The 20,701-nt window shown below is 46.5% G+C and overlaps 1 protein-coding gene across 1 annotated transcript in view; it reads right to left on the bottom strand.

The window, feature by feature from the left end:
• Window positions 1-20,701, bottom strand: part of CFAP77 (cilia and flagella associated protein 77) — a 94,266-nt gene that overhangs the window by 29,285 nt on the left and 44,280 nt on the right. Inside the window, exons 2-3 of the mRNA XM_034793827.1 lie at window positions 10,081-10,180; window positions 8,596-8,824 (exon numbers count right to left, since the gene is read on the bottom strand). Coding sequence (XP_034649718.1) covers window positions 8,596-8,824; window positions 10,081-10,180 — 329 coding nt within the window. The remainder of the gene's footprint in view (window positions 1-8,595; window positions 8,825-10,080; window positions 10,181-20,701) is intronic.

The following is a 20,701-nucleotide window of genomic DNA, read 5'->3' as shown; positions in this document are numbered from 1 at the left end:
GATTTGTGAGGTGCTCAGATACTACAGGAATAGGGGCAAGATAAGTACCATGGTTGGACAGAGATGTTAGACCCATTTTTCAGTGCTGACACCACAGAGCGAGGTTTTACTTAAAGTGAAGGTGCCAAGGGAATAAATGCAAAGGAAACGGTAACCGTAATTTGCAAACATTATGTAGGTAGGTTACACTCTGTGTAGGAGATTCTCATCCCGCAAGGGTGTATTTAGCTGTTGCAGGAGGTAACACTGATGACTGCCGTTTTCCTTCCGAGAAAGCATAGAAACCTGTTTACAATTCAGAGGGGCCTGAGCATGTGCACAGGCAGAGCCCAGCCATTACTCCAGCGCTCGTACTCAGCGGACACACGCTCTGTTGCAAATCCTGGTTCACACAAGGTAGCTCTTGTAAAGATCAGAAGCTGGAGCATGAATCCAAGAAATCTGATTGGAGGATGCCCCATGGGGGAGGCCGGGACCCTACCACATCCTCGTTAGTGCTGACCTTGGCACAAGCACTGCCTGCTGATGGATAGGCTACGGAGCTGGACAAGACCCTGGGGAACCACTGTATTATCTATTATTGTCCCATCAGCGCCTCCCCTGACCCCTCCCAGCTCTGAATGCCACAGGCATCAGGGAGAGAATAAATCTATGTCTGATACTAAAAGAGAGAGAGAGAAAAGGAAAAAGGAGATGAAAAATGTCCTTTTTATGACTCTTACAACAAAGCTGGCCACATGGTTTGTAGAAAACAATTCTCTGGGTGGGGGAGGGGTGGAATCAGCAAAAAGCAGAGTGGCTAATCAACCCAGCCCCCAGTAAACTAGTCTAAAGCACTCATGACCTTCCAAGGTAACATCCATTGGAACAAACAGGCCCCATAACTTCAGCCTGGCCCTAATGCTCGCAACTCTGTGCGTACAAAACAAACTGTGGAATATGCATCCACCAAGATTGGAAAGTGCCATTTTCAAAAGCATAAGACGGTCTGCCTTACTATGGGCAAGATTAATAAGATTGGGACAAGATTAATAAGACCTGGATAGCAACCAAAGCACTATGTTCACATTTATTTTTATTCTGGATGAGCCAAAATGGTAGGTCTGCTGTCGGTGTCCGTGGAGAATGCCTGACATTAGTGGCTGGGGGTAGCCCTGGGTCATGGCAGTGGGGCTGACACCTGAAATGTAGAGAAGCACGTCTCTAGTTTGAAAAGGAGTCTGTGCATTATCCATAGGCAGCAATATCATAATATAGAATATGTGCAAGTGACAGTAAAATTGCTTCCCCCGCATGAATTTGCCCTTATAACTCCTGCTGCTGTACTGAAATGGGAACGAGAGAGCTGGATTCTGGCCCCTCTGGACAACCGTGGTGGCGTAACGTGACCACAACAGGCCATAGGAGATTACCCCCGTCCGGATGCAGAGCAGGGCCAGCAGAAGTGTCTCTATGCTGCCTCCTCTCACAGTCTACAAGTGCTCATAGTCAGCCCTACGTGGGATTCTGGGGTGCTGTGCAGCCTATAACTGTGCACCAGTTTAAGTAGAGGTCCTCCATAGGGTTGCCAACTTCAGCAGGAGTGCCGGAATCTCCCCTGCCCCACCTATTCCCCGCAAGGCCCTGCCCCGCCTCTTCCCATGAGGCCCCACCCCTGTCTACTCTTCCCCTCTTCCCCCTGTTGCTTGCTGTTTTTCTCCTCCCACCCCCCGCCACCTAGGTCAGAAAGGACTTGCCTGCGGAGCCAGGGCCAGGAGGTCCTGGCTGAGTAGGGGCCGGAGCGGGTGATGACCTGGTGCCTCCCTGCCTACCTCACTCACAGTAATTGGACTTTGGGTGTCCGGTCAGTTGATCTGACCGGACACTGTCAGGTCCCCCTTTCAACCGGACTTTCCAGTTGAAAACCAGGCACCTGGCCACCCTAGGAGTCCTGCAGCATCCCAGAAAAGAGGCAAGGGTGACATAAAGTCATCTTTGCCCCTACTCCTCCTGAGTTGTGCTGTCTGCTGTACCTCAGAGGACGAGGCACAGAGCATGTCCTAAATAGTCTAATGTAACTTTGCTTTATTTGAATATGATATTCACCAAAGCAGCTTTTTTCTAAAGGCATTTGAGTTCCCAGGTCCTGGAGTCCATGAAGGTACCATATGTTGCAATTCTCTCTGCTCTTTCACCTCCAAACTCCTGCCCCCCCTTAGCTGAGAGTGCTCTCCCAATGATCAGCAGCCACAGCTGAGATGTATTGGTAAGACCCTACCAAATTCATGGCCATGAAAAACAAGTTACAGACCATGAAATCTGGTCTCCCCCCATGAAATCTTGTCTTCTGTGTGCTTTTACCCTATACTATACAGATTTCATGGGGGAGATCAGCTTTTCTCAAATCGGGGGTCCTGACCCAAAAAGGAGTTGCAGGAGGGTCAAAAGGTTATTTTAGGGGGGTCGCGGTATTGCCACCCTGATTTCTGTGGTGCCTTCAGAGCTGGGCGGTCGGAGAGCGGCGGCTGCTGACTGAGGGCCCAGTTCTGCAGGCAGCAGCACAGAAGTAAGGGTAGCAATATCATACCATGCCATCCTTCCTTCTGCGCTGCTGCTGGCGGCAGCTCTGCCTTCAGAGCTGGGCTCCCGGCATGCAGCTGCCGCTCTCTGGGCACCAAGCTCTGAAGGAAGGATGGCATGGTATGATATCTGCATAAAATTCAGGGTAGTAGTACCACAACCCCCCCTACAATAACCATGTGACATCCCCCCCCCAACTCCTTTTTGGGTCAGGACCCCTACAATTACAACACCGTGAAATTTCAGATTTAAATAGCTGAAATCATGAAATTGATGATTTAAAAAATCCTATGACCATGAAATTGATGAAAATGGACCGTGAATTTGGTAGGGCCCGATGTATTGGGCAATAGCTTTGAATCTGCAAATGGAAATTATTTAAATGTACCAATAATTAAGTGACTTTTTAAAATGTGTAGTTTTGGCTGCCTGACGTATCCAGGCGTAGAAATCTCCAGCATGCATGAACGAGGCTGTGCATTTTGGAACTGCTTAGAGCCTTCTGACTGGGGTCTGTAAATAAACATTAACAGACATTACAAATACAATTTAGCATGGCTAGAATAATTTTCCAAGCCATAATCCACTAAACCAGGAGGAAGCTAAAGCAGAATCTCCAGACCTAGAATAAACTAATGACAGGCCAAATTCCACCTTGATTTACAACCTCGGTAGCCCTGCTGAAATTAATATAATTGAGATAGAATCCGACCCAATAGCTTTTGCCCTTGCTGGTGGTATCTTTAACTCACTAGTTGTGAGAAGTAAGTTAAATACCCCGCTTTTATCAAAGTGGCCATAACAACTCCTTAATAATCCTAGTAATTTGATTTTGTCTATAACCTGCTTTTAAAGTAAGGGGATAAATACAATCAGTCTGCATAAAAGGTGGCTATTAAAGAACAGGCAAGATGTGCTCCAATAACTTTAAATTAAAAGACTGGTGCCTCTTTCCCTGATGCTGTGGGGCCTGTGGATTTTCAGTAGAACTTTTGAACCAGGCCTAGATCTCTCTCGGGCAGCCATTTAACCTCCCGTTTATGAAGAAATAAAGCAAAATTGATGTTGATTTTGGTCTGCGTTAGGGGATACTTTTGCAACATAAAAGCCCTTTTGCCTGCAATTTGCTGAGCAGCCCTGTCACATCAGCAAGGGCTGGTACTGATAAAGATAAAGCTTTATAGCTGGGGCATTTGCTACGAACAGCAAGCTAATGCTGCATTTTCATTTTGATGCAATTAATGTTAATGTCTGCTACGAAAATTGTCATTAAATACCATTTTAAAATCCATTCAATTTGCATATGCAAAGCCCATTTACTATCACGTAAAATACACACCACGGCTCATCATGTCTTTTCCCTTGAATTTGTAGCTGCTATTTATTTCTTTGGTTAGTGATTAGATTTCATTTTAAAAGCTAGATAGTAATGTCTAGCCCAGCCCCTGGCAGAGCACAAAAAACCTACAAGATACAACGACAGAGGCAGTTCTGTGCCAGGTTCAGAAAGTGTATGAGGTGCTTTTGATGCACCTGAATGCTTGTGATTTACAAACTCTTACTGGCTCTTAGAGGCTCCCCTCTTCCCATCCCTCCAGGGGAGAGACATGTGGGGAAGGCCACAGCAGGACAGGGCTGAAGGCAAAGGGTGCTAAGCAGGATACTTTCCACTCTTCCTTGTGGCTGACTAACTCCCCGCTGCAAAAGGTGGGAGGGGAAATTATCCTGGTCAAGATGCAAAGGGAAGAGCCCCGTGAAGCTGTGGGGCTTGCCCCGCCCACACAACTTTACCCCCTCAACCCCCGTACAGTAAAACAGGTGCAAGTTAAGGCAGCATGTATGCCTGCTGTGTGCTTCGTAAAATCTTTTTGAAGGTGTCACAAAGTGCAACGGACAAGCTCTTCCGCCCACGGCAGCACAGCTGGGGACTGAATAAGGTGAGCGGGGTCCCGTGTGGCTCCAACTGGAGCCATGCCATGGCCCTGTGCCACAACTGGAGTGGCAATGTTAAAATAGTCCTCTCCCCTCCCGTAGAAGCAGAGGTACAAGCCCCTTTCTCTCCCCAAGGAGTGGCTGCAGGGAGAGCAACAAAGGTCCACTTCCCCTCTGGAGAAGCAGGAGTACAGCAAGGGGTCACCTTAATATTTACCCCAGCAACCAGCATGTGTGTGCTTGGGTAGGTGGGCCCACTACACTCATCTCCTCCTGCCACACTCAGAACTCTCCTACGTCAGGTTAGTGGGTCTCAGTGTTAACTCCCCAGTGAGAGGCAGGGCCCAGTTTGTACCTGACAGAGCTATTGTTTCAGGCTGTCTGCAGACTCAGGCAGGAATTATTGCATTGGTCACACTTAGGTCTCGTTTTCAAAGTTTGCTTTGCATCCATGAGGGCTAGATGTTTACTTTTTTTAAATGCAAGATGAGAGTCTGATGTAATCACATGATTCAGGGAGCTGGGGCCGTAGGCGTGAGCTTATTGGGCCTATGCTTTAAGGCATTCCTGGGCCTAGCCATGCTGATGTGGATGAGCAGGGTCCAGGGAAAGCATACAGGGAGGGTCCCTGCATGCAGCTGGCCAGGATCTCTGGAGTTGGGGCACTGCTGTCCTGCAGATTTCTGGCTTTCTGCACATTTGTGAGCCAGCTGCTCCATACAACCTTATCCCGTGGTAGAGAATATGCTGACTCCGCAGCTCTTTCTGGGCCACGTAGTTCTTGTGTGCATCCCGTATTTTTGCAGAGGAGAAACACATGGATCATAGTCTTCTAATTACTGACAAATATACGGGTATTAAACTCCTGCTCTAAGGTCTGGATTTGACTGAAACAACCAGTGGGCTGCCTGTGTAGAAGCATCATGTCACAGTGCAGGGAGGTATTTATCCCTCTCTGTTCACCTCTGATGCAACTGCCCCGAGATAGTGCAGTAAAAATACTAATGAATTGGAGACTGGAGAAGAGTCACAAAAGAGATCAGGGAGTGAAGGGGCTGCATGAGAGCTACATTTGCATAGCTTAGCTAAGAGATGGCTAAGGAGGGACATAAATACCAAGGAGGAAGAGGAATGATTTAGGGTAGTTCATGGAAGTATAATAGAGGCATGGGATGAAAGTAAGACAGAGACAATTTAGGATGAATAATAGGAAAAAATTGACGGCAGTGAGTTGTGTTGGGTTGTTGAATAGTCTCATCAGGGAAATGGTGGATGCCCCACTGGTGGGAACAAACTGCACAAATGCACTAGAAAATAGGAACAATCCTAAATTGAAAGGGAGAGGAACTGGCTGACCAACAGGGTACCCCCATCCCCATCATACAGTATTGCCAGCCTCAAGCATCCAGAAACCATGAGTCACCCCCACCCCACCCCCAAATCATGAGACTGGTTTAAATATGAGCGTTTTAAAATGTTGGGTTCTTTTTGTTTGCCCTCTGGTGCTGGAGCCTTTCAGAGTCACATTTTCAAGCTTTTCTCCAACTACAAGGGCTAGAAACTTTTTTTTTTTTTTAAATGTTAGCTGAGAGTCTCACACATTCACATGATTCTGGGAGCTGGCACTTGAAGAAAAACACCCCATATTGCCAGACTTGTGATAAAATCATGGGTAGAAGAGTTGCTTTGGAGACAAAAAGGAATTTTAAAGTATTAGTAGCATAGTAATATGGAAGTCAAGTGGAGAGACCGCGACCAAAACCATTAGCATCCCAGTCACCAAAGACAAAACACAAATTTTAAGACAAGCCACTCCAGGTACTAAATAGAAGACTCTACATGTACTAAATGAATAAACAAAGAGGCATATGTGAAAGGGATGAAAAGCGAATATTCTGTGCTGCTCCATACATTATTGTTTGCATGATTTTATTGTTCATTAAAAAACCCAATAAATTAAACCCCTCTGCAATAGGCTGTTATGATTTGTATGTTAGTAGAGGCTGACCCAGTCTGCAGCTGCTTTGTCTCCCTCCCTGGATGACTTTTAAATTGAGCTTTCTAATCTCTCAGCCCTCTTCACTGAGACCCTGAGTTATTTTGCTTTGTTGTTAAACCTCTGAAGAGTATATGTTTTATTCCTGATTATATTTATATACATATATGGTTACACAGGTGCAGAGAAATGGAGATTCAGGCCCTATGTTCTTTACTCATGCATATACGAAGACTATTTGATGACCTATCTATTTGGATGTATATCTCCAAACATAGAGGTCAGCACATATGCATGAATAAAGTATGTAGGGCCTGATCCTCTAATGCTCTGCACCTGTGTAGTCATTTATACCAGTAGAGAATAGGTAGTTAGACATCTAATGCTAGCCTGCATGCCTGCAATTAGCCATGCCTCTAATTCACTGCTGGTGCAAAATTGCATCCACAAAATGAGTGGCCTGACTGAAGCCCCTTTAAAAAATGCATTTTAGCACTAAGCCTTTAACTCCTATAACTGAATCCATCTAATTGAGGCTCTTTGAGATTATGGGCTAGATTCTCCATTGCCCAGCACCTCATGTTGTCATTTACCTCAGTGCAAAGTGGATGCCAAATGCTACCAAATCTGAATTTTATACGTATTTTGTACTCGTGTAAATGGTTACACGGCTGCCGGGTGATAGAGAATCAGGCCCTATGTACTATGCTGTGAACCGAAGTGCTCCGGCCTAGGAGTCTCCTGCAACATACTGACCTTCGTCATGCACATCTCCAGCATTTCAGATATCAGAATCCCAAAAAGAGCAGTGGCCTGAGCCTAGACTGGGGTGGGCAAACTTTTTGGCCTGAGGGCCACATCGGGGTTCCAAAACTGTATGGAGGGCTGGGTAGGGAAGGCTGTGCCTCCCCAAACAGCCTGGCCCCCACCCTCTATCCACCCCCTCCCACTTCCCACCTTCTGACTGCTCCCCTCAGAACCTCCGACCCATCCAACCCCCCCCCCGCTCCTTGTCCCCTGACCGCCCCCTCCTGGGACCCCCGCCCCTAACTGCCCCCCTGGCACCCCACCCCCTATCCAACCCCCCCGTCCCCTGACTGCCCCGCCCCCTATCCACACCCCTGCCCCGACAAGCCTGCTGGGACTCCCACGCCTATCCATCCCCCCTGTTCCCCATCCCCTGATCGCCCCCCCAGAATCTCTGCCCTATGCAACTGTCCCCTGCTCCCTGTCCCCTGACTGCCCCCCAGAACCTCCTGCCCCTTATCCAATCCCCCCGCTCCCCTCCCCCTTACCATGCCGCTCAGAGCACCAGGACTGGCAGCTGCGCCGACTGGCCAGAGCCAGCCACGCCGCCGCGCTGCCCAGCAGGAGCTCGCAGCCCCGCTGACCAGAGTGCTGGTGGCGGGCGAGCTGAGGCTGCGGGGGTGGGGGGACAGCAGGGGAGGGGCCGGGAGCTAGCCTCCCTGGCTGAGAGGTCAAGGACCGGGCAGGATGGTCCTGCAGGCCGTATGTGGCCCACAGGCCGTAGTTTGCCCACCTCTGGCCTAGACAAAGCACAGATTAGCCACAGCAGCATTTAGATGTCTTGTTGTCTGATTGCATCAAGATAGTTAGGTCGCATTTTACACCCTCTTTCTACTGATGTAAATGACAACACAAGGTGCTGGACTGTGGAAAAATCCAGCCCATAATCTCAGAGCTTCAATTACTTGGATTCAATTACATGAGTTAAAGGATACGGACCAAATATATTTTTAAAGGGGAGTCAGTCCTGCTACTCCTTTTGTGGATGGAATTTTGCACCAGCAGTTTACTGGGGGCATGGTTAATTGCAGGCACACAGGCTAGCACTACATATCGAACTCTCTGGGTGCAATCAGACCACAAGACATCTAAAGGCTGTTGTGACTAATTTGTGCTTTGTCCTGGGTCAGGCCATTCCCCTTCTGGGGATTCAGGGGATGCGCATGCTGGAGTTGAATATATTTTAGGAGACTCCTACGCTACAGCACTTCAACTCACAGCAAACTTCCCTTAAGTCACTGTTTGGAGACACAGAGAGGAGAATCTAGCCCTTAGAGAAGCCCGGGTTTTCTCCCTCTTACCGTGCTAGAATTCCGTAGGTCATATCTGGAGGTACTTTTGGGGGGGCTCTCTTAAAACGACTGTCGTTATCTTCATTGCAGCGGATGTCCTTGAGCTGGCGGTACAGGTTGTATTCATGTGCTGTGACATAACCAGCCTTAAGAGCCTCACGGTTCATGGCAATGTAATTCCGAGGCATCTCCCTTGGGGAAGGGGGCCTGGGTTTCATTGAATGCCAGTGGCCTATCGCTAAGGACAGAAAGGAAGACAAGAGCCAGAACAAAGGAAGTTACTAGGATTTCATTTTGAATAACCCAGCCTGGGTGAATCTCATTCTGGTGCAGAGGGCCAGCTCAAGGCCTATGTACTACATAGGGGGAATTAAGCGATGCATAGGCCTTTTGCTAGTCCTCTACTCGGAGTGAAATTCAAACTGCATTCACATCAGTGCGGTTCAAACAGAGACCAGCAAGAAAATCCATCAATCTTAAGCACAGAGTTTCTCAAGTAAATTGTTCCTGTTTCCCACAATTTCCCCACCTCCAATTTGTAATGCTCAGCAATTTTGACAAAGCCGTCCATTTTTTTTTCCTCACTGAAACTTATGTGAATTTTCACAAGTGTCCAATGCAAAAGCCAGCTCTGCTCATGAAGGTGGGCCAATTTGTGCCCATCTTTGCTTGGATTTGGGCCCATCTCTGCTCAGTTGTCACATACACGAGCAAAAGTTTCTGCAAAGGTAGGTCAGCTTCAAAAGTTGTAAGTTGTAACCGTGACAAACCTTGAGTTTGTGAGTAGCTGTGCATTTCCTTAGAAAAACTTTGTACACTCTTAGGAAGGCCTCTGCTACAGGACAGAAGGGTCACAACAACCTGACTTGATCTTGATTGAAGCACATGGTTATTTTCATACATTCCACACTATGCGAAGCAGGGTTTTTCATGTGTTTGAGTACCAGGCTCAGCAATTGGGTACAGGTCAAAGCAAAGGCCTTGTTGATATTTGGAATTAGCCCTGATTCAATCATCGGAGCCCGGCCACTGGTGTAGCTGCACTAATACGAGCCCCGCGTGTAGAAAAGGAAAGCTGCGACTTGCACCAGTTGACCTTACACTGATTTCAAACAGGAGTAAGCTCACCTGGAGCATGTTACAACTTTCCTGGTCTACGCTTTTGGGGCTTGCACTGGTGCAGCTACGCCGGCTGCTGGCCATTGATGGTTGAATCCCAAATATAGACAAGGCCAGGGACTCTTGCACACAACAGTTACCAAATGCCACAGATGGTGTTCACGTGAGCAGGTAAAATGCTAGAGTTCTTACTCTCCCCCTTCAGCTCAATGAGATTGTTTTCTCCCCCACCCTCCTCCATTGGTATTAAGACTTTAATAGGTACAAGGCATGTTGTTACACTCAAACCTGCAGGTCGTTTGGTGACATCCAGGTGGGGGGGAACCTTTTAATAGCCTCTAATGGCATCTCTAATCTTTACTTGCATTGTCATACCTTCAGGTACTCCTCCGTCAGCCCCATGAAGGTATAACCCATATGCAAAGTCATAGCCTGGAAGAGTGTAGCAGCTTCTCCGAGGTTTTCCTAGTTCTGCCTGCAAGGGAAAGGATTGGGAGTAAGAGGGTCAGAAAAGTAAAGATTTTGCTTAACACGTTAAACCCTCTCAGAATAGGGATTTGTAATAAAAGCTTGGACAGTTAAGCCCTGTTTACAGCAGGGAAACTTCTCAAAAAGTCCCTCATGTTGCTAACACCAGTTTGGTTCCACTAGTGTCAGCAATGCTGGGAGTTCTAGCATAGCTGAGTTGCTGGTGTCGTTTTAAAGCACTGTGTCAATTTGACTTACTCTGAGGAGAAAGAAGAACAGGAGTACTTGTGGCACCTTAGAGACTAACAAATTTATTAGAGCTTATGCTCTAATAAATTTGTTAGTCTCTAAGGTGCCACAAGTACTCCTGTTCTTCTTTTTGCGGATACAGACTAACACGGCTGTTACTCTGTACTCTGAGGAGAGTTAGGCAACACAGTTCTTAAAATGGCAGCACCTGCTTGGAACCTTGTCTTCATATTGCTAACAAAGGTGGAGCTCGATTGGTCTTAACGAGACGTATTACACCCTCAGGAATGGTATGGAAACAAGTTTGTCCCATCTACATCAGCACCTAAATTGTTGTCATCTCTAGATGAGGCTGGGCTAGCAGAGCCTGTTGGTGACAATCATTTTCAGCAACGGGTCATTTCCTAGTGTAGACGGTGTGATGGGATCCCTGGGGTGCAGCCTGGGACTGTGGGACTCCTGTGCCCCCTTAACTCTCCAGCTTGGGCTGTCTCACAATGCCTTGCTAGTGATCGGCAGCAAGCCCCTCCTGGCGCCGTTATAACTCAGCACAACAGCATGTGGAGCGCCACACCCAGCTAGTTTGCATGAATGCTCCCAGAGCCACTCATGAATCACACAGAGTAAGACACCAGCCAAATCCCCCCAGCTCCCAGCACTGTACCTCAGGAATATACTGCCCAAGAGGAGCAATGCAGATTTATTAATTGGCTCACCGCTTCATCAATGGAAAGTGAATATACACGAGGCTTTGCAAACCTGAGCACATTTACCACACACTTCAGGCAAACTCTCTGGGAAAGATAAACAGTAAAACAAATGTATTAACTACAAAAGATAGATTTTAAGTGATTATAAGTGATAGGCAAAAAGTTAGTTAGTTATCAAAATAAAATAAAATATAAGCACACAGTCTAAACTCTCAACCCTATTAGACTGGGCAAGATCTAGATTAAGCAGTTTTTCCTCACCCCACTAGATACTGCAGTTCATAATATACAGGTTTGTCCCTTAAACCTGGGCCAGTACCCTCTGTTGGAGTCTTCAGTCTTCTTCTGAGTAGTGTTGTTGCTTGCAGCATTGGTGAGGTCAGGAGAAAGGCGAAGCATGGGCCCCCTCTGTTCTGTTTTATACCCTTAGCCCATGTGCTTGGAGAACACAAGTCCAGGCATGTCTGGTGGGCATTGCTGAGTCCCCAGGCAAGGTTGAGCAATTCCCCTGGTGTGGCCTTATGCAGGTGAGTCATTGAATTGTAGCTCCCTTGCTGGACAATGGCTGCCGATGGTTGTTTGACACCCCACCTGGATGTTGGTTACTTTCCTTGCTGTTGTCTCTGGGGAGCTAATATCCGGCTGATTCCCCAACTTACAGCATGTTTTAGTGACAACCATACAACACAATTCTCATAACTTCATATGCACTAAAGATATACATATTTAGATAGAACAGTGACTTTCAGCCGATTATAACATCTCCTCTGATACCTCACATGGCATGCTTTATCTGCAATATCACAATTATATACAGATGAGGAATATGGAGGTTACAAGCCGCTCCCCCAAGGTATAGCAAGTCATAGATGGGTCCCTTGAAGTGTGGCTACTGTCTGAAAAGCGACTCTATAAAAATGGCACCTTCAGAAGGAGAGGCTCTTGTTTTATTGAAGGAGGCAGGAGCAGAACTTCTGCACATGGAAACGCTTCATATTTTCACACTTTAATTTTTCATCTATGCAACATTATTCTATATTGCACCAATAAGGGGTTTTCTTCAGCCCTTGTTTAAGAAAATTGCCTAGACTCTCCAGGTCCTTCATTACTTTCAACCCCTCTTCTTCAAGTATTGCTTGCAGCTGTAAACCAGTTTGGACTGGTGGATGGGAATGATGCGGGGATGTGGTGGGGGTGGGGAAGCAAACTGACCATTCTTACATTGTGTCAGAGAAAAACAATACTCAGCAGGTTTGTCCACAGGGGTTTGTGCCAACATTTGCTTTAGGTTTTTTTGATCCATGTGCGTTTGAATCCCCCTCTCCTAGATTCAAATGAACTCCAAATCTCAAAACAAAACTCAGTCAAAACCATCAAGGTTCACCAGAATTTTGCATGTTTTTGTCCCAAAATCATAAACCAACCTAGATTTACTGGAAAAGTGGGGTGAGGCTTGCTTAAGAATACATGGATTTGAAATATTAAAATAGTATATGTTCAAATCTGCTTGGTTAACTCTGAGTAAATCCATCTGTTTGAACAAGGTTATTGGAGGGCTACTTCTGCAGATTATACCTTTGCAGGGTTTACAAGTCCTTAAATTTCCTTCAGCTCTGTGTGTCTTTCATTTACAAGTTGTGCATCCCTTTTGAAATTTGGAACTAACCCCAGAAGAGTCTGTCATATTCTCACTCATGCCCAGAATGATCAATAATTTCCTAGAAGCCAAATCTAAGCAACCAAAGGGGGGAAAGAAAACAAAAAATATTACTGACTGGTGTTCGCGGCTCGGAAAAGAAAGCATGAACACAATCACTTTGTTTTTATTTAGTTTTAAAATTAACTCCCCTTTGCTCTCCTGTGTGTGTCCCAGCTTTGTGGAATCTGTGGGATTAACTGACCTCACTTCCCTCCTTTATAGTTGGACCATGATCTCCATGGCGAAGTCACTCTGAGATTTGTGTGTCTTGAAACCTTATTGGCTTTTGAAAGGGAGGGGGCAAAGGGGTGATGACCGGCTGCCCAAAAGCTTATGTCTAGTGAGGTTCTGCTCTTGGATGGCTGGAGCAAGATTAAGCAGTGAGCTACCAAACCCTCTGCAGTGGACCTTGTTCTTTCTGTGGGGCTTGGGACAGGATATTTTTCAGTCCAGAGAGGGTATAAATATGAAGTTGCCAGGTCGTGTGTATCATAGGGTCAGGCAGGGCCACCCGGGGTGGAGGAGGGGGGGCAAGTGGGGCAATTTGCCCCAAGCCCCACAGGGTCCCCCACGAGAATATAGTATTCTATCGTATTGCAACTTTTTTTTTATGAAAGGGGCCCCCAAAATTGCTTTGCCCCAGGCCCCCTGAATCCTCTGGGCGGCTCTGGGGTCAGGTTGGTAGGATGGGTGTGCAAATTCTTAGCTCTAGCCACATGTGGATGTTTCAAAATCATCAGCAGTGAGACAGTGATATTGAAATGCCTGTTGTTACACTCCAGGGTCAACACCCTTTTGAGATACAGTAGGCAATTCACACCTCTCTGGACCAACCGCTGCCCTATCTGCAAAGCCTGAGGCAACAGGATGAAAGAGTTCTTTGGGGGGGGGGCAATAAAACCATCCCCACTCTAACCTGACACCTCGGTGAGCAGCAGCTGTATAGACGCTCCAGTGCTTCTACAATAGCCCAGTAGTCGCTGTGCACCCTTATGATGAGGATTTAGCCCTTGGATTGGTGCAGTGGCAGATATTTTGTGCCCTGCCAACAAACCCATCCTTCTGTGCAGCCTCTCTCCTGCTCAGTGGAACAAGAAGGGCTGTGATGCATTGAGAGCAGGTGTGTCAAACGGGTGGGCTGCATCCGGCCCGCAGAACGGTTTAATCCTGCCTGCAGACTTCCTATGAATCTTTGGGCTTGTCTACACAGCCCCAGAGAATGCACTAGAGGGTTGTGTTGCATTCTAACTCCCCTGTGTAGACATGCACTGATATAGTCCGGTTCCAAACAGGGCTACATCAGCTTGCATTAAGGAGCACATAGCGTGCGGCAGCAGGGTCAGCATGCGGGAGTTAGAGTACAACACACTGGTGTGCTCTACAAATCACCCCTCTGTAGTCCAGACTCCAGCACAGCAATCCAGCAAAACCTTGTGTATAGGTGTCAAACCACTTGGTTGCATTTAAGAGGTGCTGGAGAGGCATAAGACTGGTGGAAGCTGGTATGTGTCCAGGCGAGGGGAAATGGCACAGAATAGTGCTTACCTGCAGGCTGGAGAGCCCCCCCCACCCCCTCCCGCAACCTGGCAAGTCAAAGAAAAGGAAACTTAACATAAGTCAAAGGGTGAATGCTGACTGTAGCCACAAGACCAGCAGACGCCCCTTTAAATGAAAATAATAATAATAAAAAACCCCATCCTTTCTTCTACCCTTCCCTTTCCTCACTTCTTTATTCAGCTTGTGACAGGTGGCCACGATGTCTTTATTGGGGAGCAGCCGTCACTAAAATCTAAAACAAATGTAAGTCATTACTGCTGTGGTTTATTTTTATCTCCCTATTTTACAGGCGGGGGAAACTAAAGCACCGAGAGGTGAAATGACTTGCCCAAGTTCACACGGTGCATCAGTTGCAGGGTTGGGAATAGAACCCAGGTTTCCTGTTACCCAGCCTTGAGCTTTAACTGCAAGATAAGCCTCCCCTTTACCTATTGTTCCATATGTTAGTGATTTTAGGTATATTTCTAGTAAATGACCAGGACTAGTGATTAATTACAGTGAACGGAAGGAGGAGGAAATGTTAGCAATGAATAAGGCTGGAGCTCGTACCAACTTTCCTTGCTATTATAGAATCACAGGACTGGAAGGGACCTCAAGAGGTCATCTAGTCCAGTCCCCCACACTCATGGCAAGACTCTGTATTATGACAGGTGTTTGTCTAACCTGCTCTTAAAAATCTCCAATGTTGGGAGATTCCACATCCTCCCTAGGCAATTTATTCCAGTGCTTAATCACCCTGATGGTTAGGAATTTTTTCCTAATGTCCAACCTAAACCTCCCTTGCTGCAATTTAAGCCCATTGCTTCTTGTCCTATCCTCAGCAGTTAAGAAGAACAATTTTTCTCCCTCCTCCTTGTAACAAACTTTTATGTACTTGAAAACTGTTATCATGTCCCCTCTCAGTTGTCTATTCTCCAGACTAAACAAACCCAATTTTTTCAATCTTCCCTCATAGGTCATGTTTTCTAGACCTTAATCATTTTTGTTGCTCTTCTCTGGACTCTCTCCAATTTGTCCATATCTTTCCTGAAATGTGGCACCCAGAAGTGGACTCAATACTGCAGTTGAGGCCTAATCAGCACAGAGTAGAGTGGAAGAATTACTTCTCGTGACTTGCTTACAACACTCCTGCTAATACATCCCAGAATCATGTTTGCGTTTTTTGCAACCGTGTTACACTGTTGACTCATATTTAGCTTGTGGTCCACTATGACCCCCCCCCAGATCCCTTTCTGCCGTACTCCTTGCTAGGCAGTCATTTCCCATTTTGTAATCCTTGAAAATGTCCCCACAAAAGCAATGTGTCTACCTTTTATAAAAACGCCAGATTAATAGCAACAATAGAGAGAGGCTGCATTAGATACTGCAGATTACTGCAAGGTTTAATAATACACATCCTGGTTCCAGAGACTGCCTATTCAAAGGGTCTGCAGGGAGTCTGTACGTGATGCCACCTCCATGCGATTACATATAACCCAGAACCAATAAACAGTCTCCTCCTGAGTAGCAGGAAAAATTTGACATAGAAGGCAAATTGTGGTTTTATAGCATTTTTCAAATACACGAGCACAGGCTTTTCCCTGGGATCCTATCCTGATATCCTGATGATTTGCTGTCAGAAATTAGTTATTAAAAGGAAAGAGATGTGTTGTGGGGGAGAAACCCCATCACAAGCCCAGCAAAGGCAGAGGCCTGTAACACTCAAGCTTTCTCAAACAGATTTGCAAAAGTGAGATTTTTAGTGGGTAGGGTTTGAATTTTTCCACAAACGGAGCTCATTTATTTCATAGTTAAGAGGCCTGATTCTCTTTTGCGTTGCACCTTGTGCAGTCATGTACACCACTGCTCGGTGAGAGCTCAGTTGCGTCTGGTTGCATTTTACAGCCCCATGGTGTAAGTGACAACACAAGATACAGGGCAACGGAGAATCTGGCCCAATAGGCCAAACCCTGAGAGAACCCATGACTGCCACTGAAATCAGTGGAACTGGGAGGTTCTGAACATCTCCCAGAACTTCGTCGTATGCGTCCTTCCACCCAAGGGGTCACTTATGTAAGGAACTCTCTTATCGGCTATAGAAGGAAGGCAATCTTTGTAACAGACATTAAGGATTAAAGTTTGCCTAGTTCATGAATTAGCAAAAAACTATTATAACTTTATCAGTCAGTTTAAGTTTTTTGTCATCAAGTGATTAGATGTGCTGCATTACTAAATGCTTCAGAGAGGCACCCAAAGTTGATGCAAAGCCTCCTGTCTGTTCCCCCCACTCCACCAGCATTGCCTCCTTTCAGGTTTAGCCTGTCACAAAGCTTCTTGGCTGGAATACAGATCTGTCTGACAGCTGTCCCCATCAGCAGACAACTTCATTAAACCTCATTAAGATGTCATCTCTCCGCCTTATTTCCCACCTCTCCGCTCTAATTAAAACCATCTCGCTCTGCATCCCAGGCGGTCCTAATTTTCTCTTGGTACCTTCTGCAAGTTTTTTCCCTTTATGATGTTAGCAAGGAAAATCAGGCATCTTAAATATTGTTTATACAGCCCATTCAGAAAAGACGACCCTGTTTTTTCCCCCCTGAAGCATTCCCAATGCATTTAATCATCCTGCAGAGATCACCTTGAGACCCAAGCTATAACTAACTCTTTCCATATATTCATTGAGGATGCAGTTAGAAGGGTGGTAAATATTCTATTTCCTATAAGAAACAATGAATTCCATTTAAATCTGAGTACACGTGTCCATTTTTTTGTTTTGTTTTGTTAATAAGACTCAAATAGGGGTTGTGCTTGGGGGCGGGGGTTGGTTTTATTTTGAAAATGGCGATTGTGTATGTGCCGCACTGCCCTCTGCTGGGTAGAATCAGAACTGCTCAGCTACATGTCATAAGCCATATACTCCTAATAGCGCAAGGCGATCGCCAAATCTCACTCGGTGGCAAAGGAAAGAAATCTGCTTGGAAATGGGCCTGTTTCAGTGTGGAAATGGGACTGAGTTCAAATTCTCACCGAAATGCAAACATTTCAAGCATTTCCTATTTTGTTGCAAATATGTTGGGCACCTCCCATTTCCTATATACTTATAGCGTATCAACCCCCCACCTCCTACGTTCTCATCCAGGGAGATTTAGAATGAGAGAGGGATAGAAAAGGCCTGCAAAGAGAGCTACAGAGAGAGAGAGGGAGGCATGTATTTTTAATCCCTGTATCTAACACAGCTCTTCACTGGGAGGGGGTGCTCTGGAAATTCATGAATTCTCTCTGTGTTTTTATTCAGCTGGGCATACCCAGCTCCTTCCCAGATGATTCTGTGGTCTTTGGAAGCCTGCAAACCCCATGCCTGTGCCTTTTCAATCCATATGACCCTGTTCCTTTCCCTACCTTCTGTTCTACTTTTCATTACACCCCCTTGTACAGTAAAGCCTCCCATCACGCTGCCATTACTATTATTACTGCTGATTTACTGCACTTACAGAGTGAAGTGATTGCAGTGACACGGCCCAGCATTTTTCCCCCCTTCCCCCCGCGACAGCTTGAAATCAAGCCCCTCATTTGCATTTACATGATCTTGCTGTGCAGCTTATGAGATCGGGAGATTTATTTGCTACTTAGCTTGATGTTTGATTACACTCTAAGAAGGCGGTGAGCTACAAAGTGCAGGGATACATCAGATCTGAGCTACTGAGAGCCTCTGGGGGACGGTAACTCAACATCAGGTTTAGGTAGATGAGAACAGGAATGTTTGGTGTTTTGAAGGAGGCAAATTTGATGAGCTTAAAAAAAAAGGGGGAGGGGACTTGTTTGCTCCCCTCCTGCCCAAAAATGATTAGTAAAATGTGGATGCTGTTTTCTAAAGACAGCTCCAGGTTTGTTAGCTCTGGAGAAATGCTACCTGGCAGCTAGTTACAAGGAGTTTGCTCCATATAACTTCCATTCTCGAGCAGAGGAGTAATAACACTCAGCGCTTACCATTCTCAAAGCTTTTCATAAACATGAAAGGTCAAATTCAATGGCAGTTTTGCTTGCTGAAAGACCACAAAATTTGACCCTAATTTATTAATCCTCACAACACGTCCTTAAGTAATAATCCCTATATTACAGCTGGGGGAAGAGAGACAGAGAAGCTCATTATCTTGTGCAAGACTGCAGAGGAAATCAGGGACATAGCAGGAAATAGAATTTATTGGTTCCCGGCTCATGGGTCTTGTAGTCAAATCACCAGACCACAGACTACTGCCACAGAAGTAAGTCAGAAAGAGTGAAACTGCACGGGGCTGTATATCAATGGGTGCTGCATCCTGTCTGAGAAGGACTGCTTGGATGTGATATAATGTCTATGAACCTGTTATTCATAATATGATGCCAGTGGGAGAATGAGCTATGTATGTTGGTACATTAGACACAATACAATGTCAAATTAATGTTAAATGCAGAAACCTACTTACGCTCAACATCAAAGACCGCATGTTAGGGACCCAACCTTGTATTTACATAGGACAATAAAGCTACTTACGTGAGTAGTCCGGTGAATTCAATTAAACTACTCTGGTGAATAAAGTGACTCACGTGCATAAGTGTTACATATTCAAAATCAAAAAATGCAATGGCTAATACTCTCATAATAAGCTTAAACTCACCCACATTGCACATATTCTAGCTAAAACTATTACACTCAGTGGAATAGCTGCTAATCCAATAATGTGCAAATCCTAATTTTTGCACTTCCTGATTTCTGAGTGCTCAAAACCATAATCTTAATGTTACACAAGGTAAGATTTTTTTGTATTTAATTTCTCTCCCTTAAAAAAAAAATGTTACTAAATGCTCCTCTGAGCCAGGATGCATCCGTCATTCTATAGCAGGGGTGGGCAAACTTTTTGGCCCGAGAGCCACATCTGGGTGTGGAAAATTGTATGGCAGGCCATGAATGCTCATGAAATTGAGGGGTGGGGTGGAGCCAGAAATGAGGAATTCAGTGTGCAGGAGGGGACTCCAGGCTGGAGCAGGGGGTTGGGGTGCGGGTGGGGGGGTGAGGGCTCCAGCTGGCGGTGCGGGCTCTGGGGTGCAGGAGGATGGGACTCAGGGGTTCGGAGGGCAGGAGAGGGATCAGGGCTGGGGCAGGGGATCAGGGCTGGGCTGTGGCAGGGGCGCAGGCTCCGGGCAGTGCTTACCTCAAGCAGCTCCCGAAAGCAGCAGCATGTCCCCACTCCAGCTCCTACATGGAGGCGCAGCCAGGTGGCTCTGCATGCTGCCCTGTCCACAAGTGCCACCCCTGCAGCTCCCATTGGCCACTGTTCTCGGCCAATGGGAGCTGTGGGGGCGGCGCTTGGGGCAGGGGCAGCATGCGGAGCCCCCTGGTTGCCCCTACGCGTAGGGGCCGGTGTGGGGACATGCTGCTGCTTCCGGGAGCTGCCCAAAGCCACAGCATGGGCAGAGCAGGGCAAGCCCTGGACCCTGCTCCCCAGCAGGAGCTGAAGGGCTGTAGTTTGCCCACTCTGATCTAGATTAATACAACAGGGGTTAGGGTGAGGAGTTTTTAGATACAAGTATTACAGCATCTGAGAATAATCTGTTTTTCTCAGACACTGGGCCAAATTCACCCTGGTGTAACTTCACTCTTCTCATCTAAGTTACTCTAGGAATGAATTTGAAGATGCAGCACATAAACCTGGGCCGAGCTGGGGGAGGGGTGGCTTTCTGCCACCTTTGTCCCTCCTGAAGTTCCAGGCTATTGTAGGGGTCAGCATGCCACCCGATGTAAGTTAGAGCAGCCCCAGGGACTATCCCCACAGCTGCCAATGGGCTGCTCTGCAGTCCAAAATAGCTGTAGTGCAAAGCACACTGACCATTTCTCCTCCTATCAGTGCACTTCTGTGCCAGGGTCTGCATGGGTTGGGCTGCCTACATTGGCCTTGTTCTAGGTGAATTCCCCAGAAGGCCTTTCCAGGCCTTTTGGGCTGCTAGAGCGAGGACAGAATCTGGCCCCTAGTTTACAAAGTGTGGGGCGGGGGAAGAGGTATTGCTCATTAGATTTCAATAGCGTTTCTATACTGCAACATTTGGCCCTAACATCAATACGTTTTGTGCTAAATCTTGCCATTGTGGTCATGCAATGTACTTCATTGGGTTGCAGGGGGGATGGGACTGTGATAAGAATTCAGCTTATGCTGTTTCCAAAAGGATGACATGATGCTTTTGTAGCACTGAAAACGAGTAAAAAAGTCGATCTCCAAGTGACTTACAAAGATCGGTGGGCATCATAACCCCCATTGTACAGATGGGGGCGCTGTGCCAGAGAAAAGTGACTTGTTCAAGG

Source organism: Trachemys scripta, chromosome 17, assembly GCF_013100865.1.
Source record: "Trachemys scripta elegans isolate TJP31775 chromosome 17, CAS_Tse_1.0, whole genome shotgun sequence".
NCBI classification, from domain to species: domain Eukaryota; kingdom Metazoa; phylum Chordata; order Testudines; family Emydidae; genus Trachemys; species Trachemys scripta.
Note: the sequence above shows the minus strand (reverse complement) of the source record. Positions and strands in the feature narration are given on the sequence as shown.